This window comes from Plectropomus leopardus, chromosome 19 (assembly GCF_008729295.1).
Source record: "Plectropomus leopardus isolate mb chromosome 19, YSFRI_Pleo_2.0, whole genome shotgun sequence".
Taxonomy (NCBI): Eukaryota; Metazoa; Chordata; class Actinopteri; order Perciformes; family Serranidae; genus Plectropomus; species Plectropomus leopardus.
Genome location: NC_056481.1, coordinates 13,870,784 through 13,888,929, shown reverse-complemented (window position 1 = coordinate 13,888,929; position 18,146 = coordinate 13,870,784). Strand labels below are relative to the sequence as shown.

At 38.3% G+C, this 18,146-nt stretch overlaps 2 protein-coding genes across 3 annotated transcripts in view; one reads left to right on the top strand and one right to left on the bottom strand.

Annotated features, from left to right (window-relative positions):
* Positions 1 to 181: 181 nt before the first annotated feature.
* The window catches only part of lgi1b (leucine-rich, glioma inactivated 1b), a 19,281-nt gene continuing 1,316 nt past the window's right edge, over positions 182 to 18,146 (bottom strand). Inside the window, exons 2-11 of one of the 2 annotated variants that reach the window (XM_042508239.1) lie at positions 15,294 to 15,710; positions 15,101 to 15,172; positions 12,105 to 12,176; positions 11,383 to 11,454; positions 7,700 to 7,771; positions 5,780 to 5,949; positions 5,380 to 5,544; positions 4,514 to 4,734; positions 3,901 to 4,147; positions 182 to 2,384 (exon numbers count right to left, since the gene is read on the bottom strand). In XM_042508239.1, the coding sequence (XP_042364173.1) occupies positions 2,035 to 2,384; positions 3,901 to 4,147; positions 4,514 to 4,734; positions 5,380 to 5,544; positions 5,780 to 5,949; positions 7,700 to 7,771; positions 11,383 to 11,454; positions 12,105 to 12,176; positions 15,101 to 15,172; positions 15,294 to 15,496 (1,644 nt within the window). In that variant the 5' untranslated portion in view covers positions 15,497 to 15,710 and the 3' untranslated portion in view covers positions 182 to 2,034. Of the gene's footprint in view, positions 2,385 to 3,900; positions 4,148 to 4,513; positions 4,735 to 5,379; positions 5,545 to 5,779; positions 5,950 to 7,699; positions 7,772 to 11,382; positions 11,455 to 12,104; positions 12,177 to 15,100; positions 15,173 to 15,293; positions 15,856 to 18,146 lie in introns of those variants that run through there. The other variant, XM_042508238.1, reaches the window with a different exon arrangement.
* The window catches only part of fra10ac1 (FRA10A associated CGG repeat 1), a 19,513-nt gene continuing 18,641 nt past the window's right edge, over positions 17,275 to 18,146 (top strand). The window contains exons 1-2 of the mRNA XM_042508240.1: positions 17,275 to 17,361; positions 17,771 to 17,850. Coding sequence (XP_042364174.1) covers positions 17,344 to 17,361; positions 17,771 to 17,850 — 98 coding nt within the window. The 5' untranslated portion in view covers positions 17,275 to 17,343. The remainder of the gene's footprint in view (positions 17,362 to 17,770; positions 17,851 to 18,146) is intronic.

The window sequence follows — 18,146 nt, the reverse complement described above, 5'->3', positions numbered from 1 at the left end:
AACTGATAATGAAGACTACCACTAATTTGAGTAAATTAAATGATTATTTGCACCAATCCACATTTTACTGTATGAGAGATAAAACAATTTATAGTGGGGAAACATTAACAATAAAGATTTCTACTCTCTGACTTGACATTTTAGTATTTTATTACCACTGTACATAAATACAATGAGCAGGATGACAAAGGAATAGATAATACCCTCTATCCTAGATTAGACTGACACATGTAAGCCTACACTGTTTTGCAGAAGAAGCATGTTACACAGCATTTAAGGAGGTGATCCTTACCTACACTAACCTCTATACCTATGAAAAATAAAACACTGAGTGTGGTCCCCTCTACGTACAAAAGCAGTATCATATAAATTACTTTACACAGTGATGTAGAAACGTAAACATTATATTTGGCAAATCGGTGAAATTGTTAATTGTCATCTGTTTTCCTTTGTGTCAGAGTAAGAGGACCGCATGAAAGCACAGGTACCAGGTGCTCCACAGTGGGTGGCTTTTTTAGCTCCGGAGTAAAGACAACAATGGTTTTGTCAATGAGGGAGAAAAGAGCAAGAGTGCAGTGAAAGAGGGAGGGCGAGGTGACACAGTGGGACGCTTCTAGCGAGTCATTCATCAGGAATCAGCACCACGAGAGTCTGTATCACGCATGCAGTCTTGCTTAACTGGTGGTCATAGAACAGACAGGACAGAGAAGGTGTTTTTTCCCAGTTTCTCACAGTGGTTAGTGGATTCTTCAGTGTATAAATTAGGGTCACTCTTTTTAGTGGCAAGTAATTACATAAGACTGATGGAATATAGGTTGATTAGCAGCCAATTTGCACTGAAAGAATGTATTTAATCCTCAACAAGTAGTCCAAATTTAACCACATTTGGTGTACTACTTTCAAGCTCAGGTCTTAAATAAAAGAAAAACCCAAAACCCTGATTAAATTCCAAATATTCTAAAAAAAAATATTCTTGCACATTTGTGCATGTCCATCTTCTATAAGGTATCTTACAACCCTGACATATGAGTCATATGACCAGTTGTTTGCTTGTGTCCGCGTACGGTATATCTCAGTATCTTACATTCCACTGTTAATAATCTCTTGCAATGACATTTCACTCTGAAATCAATTTTCCTGAAATGCTTTGTTAAATCAAAGACTCAAAAGAAAAACTGTCTCATGCCCATTTTTTTTTCTAGAAAAACGCCTCTCTTAAGTCTAACACCTTTCCTTTAAAAGAATTTTCCAATTTGCCTATTATTGCATGGTCATTAGTACTACTAAACTAAATCTTTGCTATCAAATTCCTACAATAGAATTAAAAACAAAGTATGGAGTTGAATTGCAGAAACATATACAATACGTCTAATAACTACAAATACACCTGCAGGGTTGAATAAAAGACAAATGCAGTAATAGCTTGTTTTTCCTGAAAGATAGTCAGTTCGCACTCTGAGTGGATTTAAGGTTTTCAAATGGAGAATAAGGCATTTCAAATTAGTGAGGAACTGCAATGAAAATATAAGGACTTCATTAAGTAGTTGCAGCCAACTGACATACAGGCATCAGGGACTGTAAAGAATATATTTTCAGTGTAATGGATGTGGTGTCAATGTGGTATTTTCCAACCTGGACCCTTTTTTTCCATGTTATGTTTCCAAGTGACTGACAGGGACAGCAATTATTCACCGACTGCAGCCCTGTTGCTCAATAGTGAATCAATTTCAAAGTTTGTTGAGTCACAGACAGAAAAAAAACATAAAAAAATAAGGTCCAGGTTGAAAAATACCTAATAAAAAACACAATGATAATGAGAAATGTAAGAATTTAATCGCTAAATCCAACCCAAAGGTCTTGAATTGTATTTAAAATATCTCTTTAAATAGTTTGAGCTTTTACTTGAAGCTTCCTTTTGTTTAAACTTAGGTGGGAATTGCTGGTGGATTCTAATGGGACTGGAAAGTTCAACACAATCACAAAAGAAAGCATTGAATGATAGTGTGCATAATTTGTCCCAAACTAATGATGGGTTTAATTACTCAGATCAATCATGAGGTGCTCATAGATCTGAGTTTTTCCCTTGAAGCTGGATGCGAGCAGGAACACCCGGTCGTCAATGGAAACCAGAGAAAATGCTCGAGGCGCCTGGATATTCAGCTCCTGAGATGGGACAAAGTGGCCCCTCTCCGTGTCCCATTGGTAGACCTGCGTCAGTGAATAATCGCTGCCCAAGATGGCATACTGCCAGTTGCCGATGGAGACAGGCTGAAACACCATGGAGCCGCGGGAAGGAAATGTCTGGACCTCCTTGAACATGGCACCGTCCCAGCGCATCACCTTGGAGTCCCCGATGAATCTTGTCAAGCATATAAACAGCTCACCTTTGAAAAGATTCAAGGAGCCATTTAGTTTAAACATTAAGCTACTAAATCTGAATCTTAAATAGAAACACTCCCAAATAGTTTGTGTAATGACAAAGGATTTATAGAAAATACTTTGTCTACTTTTTATAAGCAAAATGCAGACATTTGTCTTTGGTTTGCATGTGCAAATCTTCTATAAAAGGGGCTTATTAAAAACATATCATATCACATCCAAACAGGACACATTAAAGAGGCAGTTCACTCCAAAATTAAAAATACATATTTTTCTTCTACCCTGTAGTGCTATTTATCACTCCAGATTGTTTTGGTGTGAGGTGCTGAGTGCTGGAGTTATTGGCTATAGAGATGTCTGCCCTCTCTAAAATATAATGGATCTAGATGGCACTCAGCTTGTGGTGTTCAAAGTGCCAAAAAGAAAAAAAAGAGAAAAACTCAATACCAATGTCTCTTTCCAGAAATCATGACCCAGTAGCTCTACAATGAATCGGATGTCTTTTTTTTTAGCCCTTTGAGCACCACAAGCTGAGTGCCATCGAGTTTCATTATATTGGAGGAAAGGCAGACATCTCTACCGCCATTATCTCTAAAACTTGAGAAGTCACACCAAAACAATCTAGAATGATAAATAGCACTACAGGTGGGGCACACAGTAACTCAGTTGGTAGAGCAGGCAACTCATGTACAGAGGCTAAGTCTTTGCCACAGCGGCTGCAGGTTTGAATCTGGCCTCGGCCCTTTGCTGCATGTTATCCCTTCTCTCTCCCCCTTTCACGCTTAAGCTGTCCTATATAATAAAGGCAAAAAAACCCAAAAATAATTGACCCCCCCCCCCCCCCCCCAAAACTAAAGGTAAGAGGGAAAATATGTATTGTTGATTTTGGGTTGAAGTGCCTCTTAAAAACAAATTGAAAGCTACATTAAAAAGAGCACCAAGTACTTAATACTGAGGACTGAATCAAGGTTAAATAAATAGATCTAAAGTGCTGTGGGCTGAAGAAGCCGGTTGACTTCCAAAGTGGCTGTCCTTACTGATTAAGATATTTTATGGCATCAGGGACAAACGATTTTCTGTAGATGTTTTTCTTTGCACAGGGGACTCTGTACCTTTGCCCGGACAGCAGTAGCTGAAAGTGCTGCTTGTTATCTATAGCTACTTAGCAAAGAGTCACTAATGGCTAAGCTGTCCTTTTGGGAAGAAGAAATACAGAGTATTATACAGTAAGGATTTATCAGCATGTTTTATGGCAATGGACAGTACCCCCATAAATGCTTTTATTTAATTAGCAGGAAAGTCAAAAGTTGACTCTAGTTTAAAGTCAACTTAATTATATGACACACCCCAAACCATCTTGAGCTTATCATAAAAACTGAATCTAAAAAAAATCTTCATTTAAGTATATGTAGTATCCTGCGCCAAAGACAAAGTACCTCACACCAGCTGATACTGTGAAATTATATTGTTATAAATTGCTTGCAGTGTGCACAATATTTTTTTGTAGTCTGCAGCTCTCACCTTTGACCCGAAAGTGTTTGACAGAAAACACGTCTTCCATCTCTGGTATGTCAGTCCTGCGATCGAACTGCTTCTGGCTCCTGTTCCACTGGTAGACGACGGGCCTCTGGGAGCTGCTTGACAAGATCAGGTGGGGTTTGTTGGAGATCTCCAAATATTCTACATCCGTGTCCCGGAACCAGGGATGGAGTGACTGGTGGGAGTAGAAGCCATTGCCGTTCCATTTGTACACTGTTGTGGAGCCGGCCTACGAGAGGAACATGGACAAAATGTCAGATCAGGTCAACATTATTCAAAGAGTATGGGTATGGAGCCAAGGATGTGTATGCCTGTGTGTGTGTGTGTGTGTGTGTCTGTCTCAGTGTCCCCAAACATATGTGAGAGCATATGCGAACATTTGGCAACGCCAGGGTAATCAGCAGGAGCAGACGCAAACTGACATGCTGCAGAGAAGGACACCAGGGGGAAGACTTGGCTGACATGGTGGGAAGAGTAGTTTAGAGGAGCAGCAAGCATACCAGGGCTGGACACAATAACAGAAACACCTGCACAATATAATGTAATCTAATACCATAACTACATTCAAATATCGAGACAGCAAAAAGCAGCCAACCTTCGAGCTGTCAGCGATGACAAAGAAAGACTCTCCATCAATCATGAACGTCTCGATGTCGTTAGGTTTGCGAATCTTAAGGATGTCAATGTCCTGGATCTTGATAAACTTGTTGGCAGAGGTGTCGCGTTTGTAAATGTGAGAGCCCCCGAACAGCTGGGCCACTATGACAAAGAGGTGGTTGTCAATCACCATGGGCTTGCAGACCACAGTGGAGGTGCCTGAAGAAGAAAAGGGAGGACAAAAACATATAAAAACATTATTCTTACCTAATGGAAAACCGTTAAAGGAATACTTCACCAACAAAATAGTCATTTATTTATCAATAACTTAGGTATTTTTAGGCTACATTTATGAAGAAAATCTTACTACCTAATCTTACTATTCAAAGAATTTCAGCAAAAACAGACACATAGTGTGCCTGGGCAAGCGCGCATGTTTGAACTCTGAACGCAAAAGAAGAGGTCAAACGCACACTCTTGCCTAAGCAAACTACATATATACAGAAGTGTTTTTATTTGTAACGTTTAGCAAAAATGTATGTGTTTGGAAAGTACTAAGCATATGACTGGATAAACGAAACTTTGATCATACTGCATAAGTTTGTGAGTTTATAAACAACCATTTTGATACAGTTTTACTGAACACCTATGACTTCAATTTAAGAATTTTCTCAGTTTTGGATTCTTTCTTTATTTTTATGAGAAAAAGTTTTCTTCCTGAATTCAACATAAATACCAAGTATTACTGTAATACTACATTATTATACTCTCATTAACAATAACACATTGTCTTTTGAGGCGGGAACATGTGCACAATATTTCCCAATGACATCAGTGCAGCTCTTTCCTTGTTTATTGACTCACTTTCAATGGTGTCGTAGGTCCTAAAGGTCATCTCAACATGATCCCATTCCAGGAAGCTGCACGTCCCCGCAAACGGTTGGGCAAACACAACATACTGATCTTCATCAAAGGTGAAAGCTCCCACCGAAATGGACTCAAACTTCAGCGACTGATAGGCAGCAAACTCTGAAAGGTACGACAAAACAATTTATGCTGTCTTTTATCTCTCAACAGTCCTGTCATATGAATACATTCTTCCATAAACAGGTAGAAAGAACAAAGCAGCATTTCAGCTTTATTCTCACCACTGACAAGACCAGGAAGGAAATGAGAGCAAAAAGGGTGAGGCAGTTAACTGGTGACAGAGAGCGACTGTTAGTATAACCTTCGATAACTGGGGGCAGATAGAGAAAGATGATACCTGCTGTGATACAGTCAAAAGAGTGTGGCAGCAGGTCATTGATCTTCTTCCCCTGGTGCATGGGTGGACCGCTGCAGTAGATCTGGTCCAGGGTGGCGTTAGTGTGGTGCATCCACTCCACCAACCACTTGAGCTTGCAGTCACATATCAGGTTGTTCCCACGTAGATCCCTAAGTATGGACGGATAACATGGGAAATCAGTTAACAGCCTTTGTATATCAATAGAACCTTTGTATATTAATTACTCGCCTCAAATTTGTGCAGAAAACATTGGTTTTCTTGCATGGGTCCACTGTGAATGAAGAATCCAAAAGACAGAAAATTCTTGATGAATAAAAAGAAGGGTCTAGGCTTAACAAAAGCAAAACTATAATATAATATAAAACTATATCAGTTTAAAATCTGCAAATCCATGCAGTATAATCCCAGTTTCATTTATCCAGTTGAATGCTCAGTATTTTTCAAACAGAAATATATATAATATATAATATAGGTTTTCTGTTGTTAAACATGGACCCGTATTACTTAAATTCGTCAAGATTTGTCTCCATTTTTGGATTCTTCATTCACTGTGGAGGCAATTGAGAAGACCAAAGTTCAAAAGAATTTAACAGAATGAGTAATTGATAAACAAATGGTTATTTGGAGAGTGAAGTATTACCTTAAGATAGCGATGCACAATATTGGATTTTTTGCCAGTCTCTGACATGCCGATATATAACAACTCAGTGTCAATATATCCAGTTTTTTCCACACCTGATTTTAGTGATCATCAAGTCTCTTCTGTAGTGGAATTAATATCAAATTATGCATACTCTTATCATGCTGGCCCACCAGCAGATGGAGACATGAAATACAATGCTTTTCATAGTATATCATTTTCATTTATTGTGAAAAATAAGAAAAGTACTTCAACTAAGGGTCGATATTGTGTACATATTCCCTTTGTCAATTCAAAGATAATAATAATTTTGTGATAAAAAGAAATCAGCATGTTGGAGGATTCAAATTTCATTTTAAAGCCAATACTGATAACATGCTGATTTTATCATACATCCCTACTATAAGACATGACATCATTGATACCAACTCTAAAAACATATTTTATATTTTAAGTACCTGTTAAAATTCTGCTTATGTTCCCACGTCTGTCTGTCCCCTCTTGGGCTGCACTTTGGATTCAAGCCAGGAAAGCCACAACAACAAGTGTCCTATCTCCTGAGTAGTCTCTGCTCGTCGCCCACTCTCAGTCTGAATTGCTGTTGACCTTGGATGTGTGTATTGGATCCACACACACTATAGCCTGCATTATTCAACCTGATTGTGGCTGTGTAACAGAAATGAAGATCCAATTCTTTTCTCTGTAACTGACTTGTTTACCATTTACTCTGACATTCTGGCACCTAACCGAAGCTTTCCTTTTCTCTACCTCAGATCTTTACCTTCTTTTTCATTTCTCTATTGCAGCAGAGGACAGCTTCTTCTACAGTCTCTTATTTCCTGACTCTGTTTTGTCTTACTTCTTTTCCTCCTCACTGTGCCCTTTCCCCCCAGCTTCTTACTTTCACACCCTCTGTTCAGTGTGGGACTTACTCTTTTTTTCCTTTTTAGCAGTGTGCTCTCATAATATTACTGTATTTAATCCCACAGTTTAAGAAAAGAGGTAGGTGGACAAAGGGAGATTTTGCTCAACATTTGCCATAAATCCTTTCCCACTCCTCCACGATGAATCTCTCTGAATACAAAACACTATCCTACTCAATTTTAGAATAAATACCAATCAAGACAACTATGTTGTTCCATATAAGTCCACAGAAATGACTGCTTTAGTAGCAATAACTTAGACATTGATTAATAAACTAATTATAAATGTTCTGTTTCTCAACAAAGCATTCTGAATTAAAGACAGACTGGACTCACACTTTGGTCAAAGCGTCCATGCCCTTGAAAACATCTTTGGGCAGCGTCTCAAGGTTGTTGTAAGCCAGACTCCTAATCAACAAAGAGAAAAATAATACACACAGTGATTAAGTTAGAGATAGACTGTCTGCCTGCCTGCCTGCATATATATATATATATATATATATATATGTATATATTTGTATAAATTTGTAATGAGTATTTAACAGGGAGGACATTCCCACATACAGCTAAACTTTAAATTCTAAGCTTCAGTTTGATGTGTGATTTGCAGGGGGTTGAAAGAAAACCAGCTGCCACACCAAACTTTTATTGCTACTCCGGCACTCTAAGCCTATGAAATAATTATTTAGTAAAATATGTTGCAAAATAGAATGAGCATTTTTCTCTTGTGGCCATCAACAAATAACGTATTCAGTCTGGGGTGCATACTTTATAGACACTGAGTGATTACACTGTATTTTAGGCTTTTTATTCCCCCTGACGGCCAGAGTAACTTGAGGAAGAGTAGAATAAACTAACAACAAGCAACCAACTTTAAGGGAAGCACAAGTCAGACATAGCGTGTTAAAGCTGTCAAAAAGGCTAAGGGGTGAAACACAAATAAATATCCTTCTCCAAGGCTGTCAAACCGATGATATCTTTGCCAGACAGTTAAAACCAACCAACAAAAGCCAGCCCTAAAGAAACATTTCATTTGTGGGAGAGAGACTGAACTCCAAACCAGAAAGAGAAGTGAATGAAATGAAATGTCAGCGTAATTCATGAACTCTGCATTATTTATTTGAGTTGGTTTCCCAGAGAGAGAGAGAGAAACAGGCCATTTTGCACTGAGTTTTTGCAAGAATGCACTCCCCAAACAGATGGGGACAGGATTCCAGCAGGACCTCAGCCTGTGCTCTTTAATAATGTATTAACTGTATGTAGCACATTTAAACTTCCCTCTAATAATGCAGTTATTCATCTTTTTCTGTGTGAAGTTTGTTTACTTTTCTCTAATACAAGTGAGGGTATCCACAGAACAGAAGCAGAGCACTTTGTCCCATCATGTGGTTGCACACGGCAACTTCCTGACTCATGAACAGATCTTAGGGCCTGGACACACACCCCATTTTTGACATGCTCAGATCCCTAGTTGTCAATGCAGATGGGTAGAAAGTATGCTTTCAAAAGCAAGACTGACACAAACATTCCTAAGTGCCTATTTTTCAGACCATGAAGTCTGCGCCCTGATGGTATTCCATGATTCCTATTCATTGTCTAAGTAATCAGCTGTGCAATGCATTCTGGTGGCGCTGCCAAGCATTTTGAAGAGACAGGGTGTCTGCTCCTCATTTGCATAAAGATAAACCTAGGGACATCTAGCATGACTCGCAGCTTCTGGAAATTCTGATGAAACTTTTAAGCCAACTGTTATTGACATAAAATGAGATTCAGCAACTGTGTGGCTTATATTTCAAGTGTTTTAAGAAATACATTTGGGTGAATTATTTTCTTTACATAAGAGAAAGAACGTTTCCATAGGGCTATTGTATAAGCAGTTTATTACTCCCCATATTTATGTTTTGTGTAGGTAGCAACCTCTAATGGCTGTTGTAAGTATGACAAGAGCAAAGGAAGAAGTGAGCCAACATAGCATGAAGAATGACAAAGTTCATGTACTGATGTAGATGGGTCAAAATTCACAGGACTTTGATCAGAAAGACTGGTGTTTGTGTCCCACTTGATACCAAAAGTCAACTTTGAGTTATTTTAAGGTACACACCTGTGTTGCATTATAATATGTATTAACGTCAAGCCATCTCATAATATTTAGTATTTAATGTGATGGGTATGTAAGGCTGTAGCTTCTTATTGAACTGACAGACAGTAGAATTTATCTTATTATCTAACTCTGGCCCAGGAAAACAAATAAGGGGGATTTCACCAAATGTCCAACTATGCCTTCATCACTTAAATATTACCAGTCTCGGTATAGAACACCGATATCAGCTTATCTCTAGCTGCAAAAGAAATTCTGTCATTAGTTAGGATATCAGCTGTAAGTCTGAAACAGTGCAGCAGGAGGCCGCTGCTTTCAACACCCTTATTAATGGGATGTCTTGCATCAGTCGTCAAGGCAATATTTCCTCTGATCTCAATGGTTACATTCTCTGTGTCAGCTTCTATCAGACAAATCACTGTCAATAATATCCATCAGTGCTCATGGCATAAATGAATGCAGAGCCTTATCAGGCAGAGGACAATCTGATGGATGTGTTTGCTTGAATTTTAATGTGTGAAATTGTAGAAGCAAAAATGGTGGGAAACTGATATTTATTTCCCTTTTTTACTTTTGATCTGCCCCAGTTTATGTTTCTTTTTTAATCTCAAAGAACGCCATTTATGTTGTGACTTACAATAATGATTGCATATTAAAACATGCTTCTTTTCTGTTAAAACTGTCATATTTAAGCCATGTCCACTGCATAATGAGGAGCAAGCACACATTTGGCTGCACTCAGCTGCATAAACTCAAAATGTTTTAGGAACGGCCTGTCAGAGACTTTAGAGAGAGATGAAAGGTCACATGGTGTGAGGTTCCAGTACAGTTATAATTAAGTGTTGACCTACAGGTCTCCCATGTTCTCCCCTATCTTTAGTTTTGACAAGCTTTGCAGTTCAGATATAGAATAGTGTTTACAAAAAACTGTTTAAAACCTGTTGTTGACTATTAATATTTTTGAACAACACTCCAATAAACAAGTGATTATATTTTATCACATCTTTCCTAAATACCATTAAATACCATTAATACTACTACATAATACGCATTACTTACTTAACTCACAATACACTCCACAGCAGTCGACAGAAGATACAGCAGCACTGCTGACATGTCACATTAGTGAACAATAGTGAAGCCATACGCCAATAAAGCCTTTGGACACTGAGCAAATTGGCTTGATTGCGTTTGAAAACATGGGGGAAAAAAAGAAAAATGTTCTGCAAATTACAAGAAATTGGTAGATTTGGAAACTTTAAAAAAAATGCTGGAGAAAAATGTACAAAAATATTTTTAAGTGAATTCCTTAAAAATAAACAACAACTTTATTTTAACTTTGCTTTCTTATTTCTAGGTAATTTTCTGGTACCTTTTGCAAATTTTTGGGTCATTGCCTCTAAAGTTACTCACTGCCTTTTACCCATGTTTTAAAAAGAAATAAAGCCAATGTCCTTAGGTTTCAAGTCACAAAATCATTCTTCTTTTTAATGCCTAAGGCGATGTGACATCCAGATCTGCCCTCCAGAAACCTGATCCAGCTGACACCTTCAGCTGGTCACCTTGGACATCTCCACTGGCAGCAGCGCTTCTGCTTACATTTGCATTTCAGACAGTGACAAAGTGATACAGAGAGAGAAACAGGACATTGATGCACAGTTTATGTTGGAATAGCATGAATACTAATATCCCATTACCTCTCCTACAGAAAAATAACTTAAACAGAGAATATGAAAGCGGCTGCGCAGATTGTTAATGATTAGATAAAGTAATAAATTATAAAAAGTGGAGAGGAAGGAAAGATGTACAGATGCAGAAAGGCAGAAAGTTCTCTTGGGCAGGAATAAAGGATGAAGGAAGTGTTAGAAGAAGAGAAGGAAAAGAGAACTGAAGTTGGCCATCACAGAACCAAAATACTTACAGATGTATCAGTGCTTTCAGGCCCCGGAAAGCAAATGGGGATATCGATGCAATTTTGTTATTTTCAATAAATCTGGGAATGAGAAGTATTTCATTAGGATTTGGATAGATTAGGATTGACACACAAATAACAAATATAAAGTGACACCAAAAACTGAAATCCTTTAAATATTTGCATGTCACAGTGGCTGACAGCAGTTACAGAGGGATGAGTAGAAAACCTGGAACCAGATGACTCTGCGAGCTCATGTTTCATTGACGGGGTAATATAACTTGCATTTGCAATTTGGTCTGGTGATGTCAGGCTAGAAAGCCTGAGTTCTGTCCTAATTTCATATTACAGTTTATACTAACAGAGCATCCTACCAAGAAAAATGTCAGAATGAATTACACTTTAAAGGCCCTTCAAAACCAAACAGGTGTTTTCAATCAGGCCGAGTATAACATGATGTCTGCAAACTTTTTGAATAATAAAAATAACGATGTAAGTTGTCCTCTCAATCAGGCAATGTAAGTGAAAACACCTGTGTGGGGGCTTTAAAATACAACCATGTATGCCATTATTGCTGGATGTCTGAGTGTGGTGTTGATGGACACTGAACTGTTCTCACAGTTACATAGTACAATACAAAAAGTATGCAACTTGGGAACAGTTTATGTATTTTATGACTTCACTACACACATTGTATATCAACCATTTATGGATTTAACATAAATACTTACAGATATTCAAGGTGTGGTAAACCCAGGAATGCATCCTCATCAATCAGGTCAAATGAATTTGCTGTGAACAATCTGTGAACAAAAAGAAAAAGGCACAATCCTGGATTAAAATAAAGTTCCTAGAGTGTTAAAAATCCCTCTTTCTTTCATGTTTCATAACATGTTACATAACTCAAAGGTGGACTGGGTTGATCTTGCAAAAAATGTTAAGATGTGGGGTTGCTGTTTGATACTATAATAAAACCTGAAATCGTTAAAGGGACAGTTCACCTGAGAATAAAAAATACATATATTTCCTCTTGCCACTAGTGCTATTTATCAAACTAGATTGTTTCGTTGTAAGTTGTTGAGTGTTGAAGATTTTGGCTGTAGAAATGTCTGCCTTTTCCTAAAATATATGGGAGGAAAAAAGCATTTGAAAAACTCAACAGCAATGTTTCTTTCAAGAAATCATGACCTGGTTACTAAATATATTCCGCAGACCTTGTTGTGAGCAGTTTCATGTCAGAATTATTTTCTTTCTACAACTACACCCACCAACCGGTTCACCACACAAAAAGAAATGTGCATCCACTGCTAGCTCAAGAAGCTCCACTGAGCTAGCTTATGTTACAGCTCAGTCAAGGAGGACGCCATCAATGTTTAAATCTCGGGCTGTCACAAGCACAACAAGCCCCTCATCCATAAGTAACGCAAACTTCCTTCTGCTCAGTGATACGACTGGGTGTAGTTTGGTAGAAAGAAAACACTACATGAAGCTACTCACAACAACATCTGTGGATTTTCTTGAGTAACCAGAGTTTTTCATATGTATTTTCTTGGCGCTTTGGGCACCACAAGCCGAGTGCCATCTAGTTCAATCATATTTGTGAGAAGGCATCTTTACGGCCAACATCCCAAACACACAGCGACTAACACCAAAACAATCTAGACTGATAAATAGCACTAGGGGTGAGAGTAAAAATATATATTTTTGACTTTGGGATGAACTGACTCTTTAAACTCATTTAGTCATATAGGGATTACATCAGTAATTCGAAATCCAAAACAGAGAGAAGGATACAGTTAATGTAACAAACAACAGACTCATTCAGCATTTCTGCCCACAGCATGTGGTTAAAGAATGAATGAAATGAATAAAAGAGAAATGGCAGATCACTCCTACATGGTTTTCATGAAATGAATGAAAGAGAGGAATAGATGCCTCCTCCCACATGACTGAGTCACCCTTTAAACCAGTAATGTAATAATAGAGTCCAACAGGAATATATTTCGCTCCTCATTGCATCTAAATCTTGTTTTGAGAACTCATATGGTTTCACTGTAAATAAAACATTTCAATTTAACACTTTAATTCTGAAATATCCTTTTAAAAAAGACGCCTTATGAATCCAAGATGCTGCAAATCTCATTTTGTAATAAAACTTTATTTCTCACTGCACGCTCAGCAACCTCTGTGGCCTACACCCCCGATGTTGGCCACAGAGAAGCCCTATTGATTAAGTAGCACTCTAATGGAGGTTAGGATACTCCAGATCATCTTGGCAGTAAATAATGACAGAGGGGGCGATGCCACTCATTCGTCTTCCCAAGTTAAATTCCTGGTCAAAAGCCTTCATGCACATCCAGACTGATTAAGTGTCATCCGAGCATATGGAAGAAGTGATGCCAAGACAAATGTTTTGCAGAGACAAAATGATGCCCGGTGACAGCCCGCTGTTATGTGCAATAAACTGAAACAAGTGTGATTAGAGAGCACAGTTAAGCCTGACCTTGCTGTTAATTTGTGGATTTTTGCAACAACAAATTACCTGATAGAGTCTAGTCCTGCCAGGATGTATAACAATGGATGTCATATGTCAAAGGAATTGTGAGATAAACTCCATAGTTATGTGTGCAATTATGATTTTTCCTTTTTTTAAGTGCTGTCTTTGGAAAAAAAGAGAACATATCCATCATTCATATCTGCCTCACTACATTTGCCAAGCAAACACATACACAGCTCATCTCTCTCCAACTCCTTCTGTTACTGGCTGTAGCCATGTGGTGTATTGCATAATCCTGACACCATTACAGAGAATGCCCCTTTAAATGTGCATCTTTGCAAGTCCTCTGGGGAGCTTTAGTCTCATTGTTTGAGTCTGTAACACACTGAAAATAAATAGACTGATATGTAACTGGGATGTAGGGGTTAAAGATCTTTCTAATTAAAAGGATTCTAAACACCTACACCCCCGTTACACAAATTTTGGCATTGTTGGCAGGATGAAAACACATCAAAACAAGCACCATGCACTTTCAAACTCAAGGCATGCAAATACAATCAAGCACAGGATTAAAAATGAAAGGTATGCACAATAATATCGGCACACAATTGATCGGCAGAAACTGAAATACCGGCATTGATCTGAAATGGCCATTTCAGGCCAATAAGGTGACACTTTGGTTATGGGACTTTATTTAATTTTGATAGGTCAAAATTGCCTAGGTTTTGACTATTGCCAGGATTGTCTCAGGGAGAGCATCATCCAAGCCTGTTGAAGTGGGAGGAATTTGTTTACATTGTTACATTACGAAAAAATATGGCATGTTTCACACGTAACCTATAAGTTAAAGTAGTTTTCCTGTTTCGCCCAATGAATGTGTGCATATTGAACAACTTTGTATTGTCTGCATCTGCCTACGGTGGGCAACCATGATAAAAGTTGTTAATAATATGCATGTTACAGCATCAGCATTCAGCCAAAATAAGTCAGAAAATATTGGCATATTGGATATCAACAAAAATCAAATATCGTGCAACCCTAAAAACAATTTAATACAATATGTAAAATCATGCAATAGCCACAGAAAAAAAAAGCCACAGCATCGATAAATAAATATGATAAAACAAATAGATTATTACTTCTGCCACAGACAGACAGATAGACAGATAAACAAACAGACAGACACACAGATAGACAAATAGACAAATAGATAGATAAATAGTTACTCACAGCAGTTGCAGGGCAGGCGTGTGAACAAAGCTTCCGCTTGTGATTTCATTAAATCCAGACTTGACAAAAGATCTGAATGGATGGAGAACACATACGGAGGGGGGATTTATCTGACAGGATAATAAATATGACAGAGGCAGAGTGTTTTCACAAGCTTTTCAAACAATAAAATCACTTGAGTCTGTGCACTTACAGTGAAACGACGTCGGATGGGAAAGTGTGAGGCACGGATCGGACATTCTCACACAGGGCATTGTCTTTGGTGCAGGTGCATCCAACGGGACATCTGGGTTGTCTCACTCTCCGTCCGTCTGTTAACACCAAGCTGACAGCGGCGACCCAAACCAGGAGCGTCCATCCTTTCCATCCTCTCACTGCTCTGCCCGGGTGTCCCATTCCTTCTGTCCCGGTCGAGGACTATCACTCCTGCACATGCAACTTCTCGGCAAAATTCTCCACAATTTAACCCTCAAATACAACAATGTTTCTGCTGTTTTAAATAGGTTTCCGTCTTGTTTGTTTTGATGCTAGAGGCTGTTGTGCTCAGATGCAGGCTTGTGTCTATGCTTCTTGCGTCTCAATAGGAAGGCACCAGTCCAGCGGATTCGTTCTGCAAGGCGCAGGATTACAAATGCGGGACAGACAGGACATGAGAACAGAGAGCAGTCTCAGATTTTTTTTTGTCCTGAAAAGGGACTATCCCAAGTAATCTTAAAGAAAAACGCCGCTAAAATGATTCATAATCATCTGCTGCTTACAAATAAGTTATTTCTTGTAGACTCAATGCTGCAGCCGTGAAAGGAAAAACAAATAAAAGCGTAAATTCCCGTGAGAGAAAGAGAGAGAGAGAAAGAGAAGGAAGAAAGAGAGAGATGGAGGAGGAGGAGGAGGAGGAGGAGGGGGCAGAGGCCCCAAGGTGCGCTTTTTTATCAGCACTGCCAGCTATTATTTATGCGCGCTTCAGAGCCGTGCATGGTTAATGGGAAGCGGCTATTCATGGCTCTGTGCAAATGCACCTGCCTCACTCATTCACATGCTGCATCTTTTCTTCCCTGCTTTGGCATAATAATGGCATTAACTGTGAAAGGAAGATGAGCTCATACAGTTTAGTTAAAAATAAACATGACATATAAATTCTGTATTGTGGCATAAGAAATCGTGACATAACATTAATCACAATTACTATTCTTTTTTATTCCTCCAAAATCTTACCACCCAGAAAATGAATTTATGATAAATGTTGTAGGCTGTAGACTAACATACATGCCATAACAGCTGAATTTCATAAATATTTCTGCTTTTCTAAATCAAATGATGATATAGCATTTGTCTCCCACTTCCTCCCCTCCTTATATTCCACATTGGGTCCTTTGTTGAATACAGTGGCTTGTGGAGAAGTCATTAAACACTGGACTTCTATTCCCAGACTGGGGTGAACTTTCACCCTACCACCCCTAATAACCCAAGTGCTCAATTATACAGAAACAAAAAGCACAATAACCTCTTTATTTTCCATCTACAATTCAAATGCCTACAGCCCTCCTCTTTTTTTCCCTCAGCGGAAATGAGCGACATGATCAATTATTAGTGTAATTTGTTCCAAGAATAAAGTGAGTGTCTGATGATGTACTCTTCCGTTCCTGTTTTTCTCCTAATAGGTTATTAATTTTATTACCTGAACCATGTTTTGTGATGATGGCTTGCCCTCCAGTAAATATTTAAAAAAAAAAGTTGGAATGAAAAATGGATAGCTATATTAATTTTTATTTTAATTTCATCTAATTTGTATCTTTTTTGGGGGGTAATATTGTATCCCTTTTTTTGCACTTAGATAACGCCCCCCACACCCATCCCCCTGTTTCTGACTCTTAAACTTGCTATAACGTGTGGATTTCCCCGGTGTGAGATTAATAGTATTTTACAGAAAGCACAATTAGTTAGAATTAGTTACAAAGGAAGAATTAAAACCAAATACTTATTTTTTTACGCATAAAGATGGAATGCATTCCGTTTTCAGCATCTTATTTTAAAATCACTCAGTGTCCCCGACGACCCCCTGCATTAATATTCATGTGTGAGGATCCGGAGCGGCTTATTTTCATCTTTTCTCAGCAGATTCTCAGAATAATTCATGAAGTTAGGCGTTACGTCATCACACCGCGCGACTTGCCGTGCGACGCCATTACATGGCGACACACATTTTGTAAACATTCACAAAGCCAGACCCTGGAGTAAACAAAGTCATGGAAAGTCTTGTAAAGGTAACGTTATTGTACATTTTAAAGCCGCGAGTCCGTTTCTTTTTCATGTAAACACATTTACGATGAACACGTATTGTTTCGTGTGTTTGCTCCTGTGTTAGCATGAAACATTAGCCTAAAGATCAATAAGCTCGTCGCCTGCAGGGTTATCACTACTCTGTTACTCTCTTACAAGAGTAATCTCAATTCCTGACGGCTTTACTCGTTACACTAATACATAGTATAAAGCAACATTGTACCACACATTAATTTATTACAGTGACTAATGCTAAACCAAATGAATGAAGCCTGTCTAATGATTTTACAGAGGCAGAATTACAAAGATTTAATTAACGTTACAAATCACAAAAAGCAGCTTACGGAAGTTCTTTATAGCGTCTTAAAACGGAAAACATTTGTGTTTCCTCAGGTGCACGGAGGTGGTGGCTATGACTCCGACTTCAGTGATGATGATGGGCAGGGAGAGTCCTCAGAGAAAGGGCTTAAACGGTAAGATTAAAGACTGTAGACTCTCACAGGCTCATTTAGGCTCTCTAAATTCATGGGGTTGTGTGTCTGAGCTGACCAAATGCTAAAGTGTTTTTTTTTTTTTGCTCTTTTTAATATTGTTGTTGTTGTTTGTTTTCTGTACATATCTTTATTATTGTTATTTCATTTTATTCAATTCTATGTTAAGTGCCTTCCTTTTTAACGAATATTTTATTCAGTTGCTGCTCTCTTATTTGCTGCTGTAATGAAACAATTTCCCTCACATGATTTATGAAGTGTTTCTATTCTATTCAAAA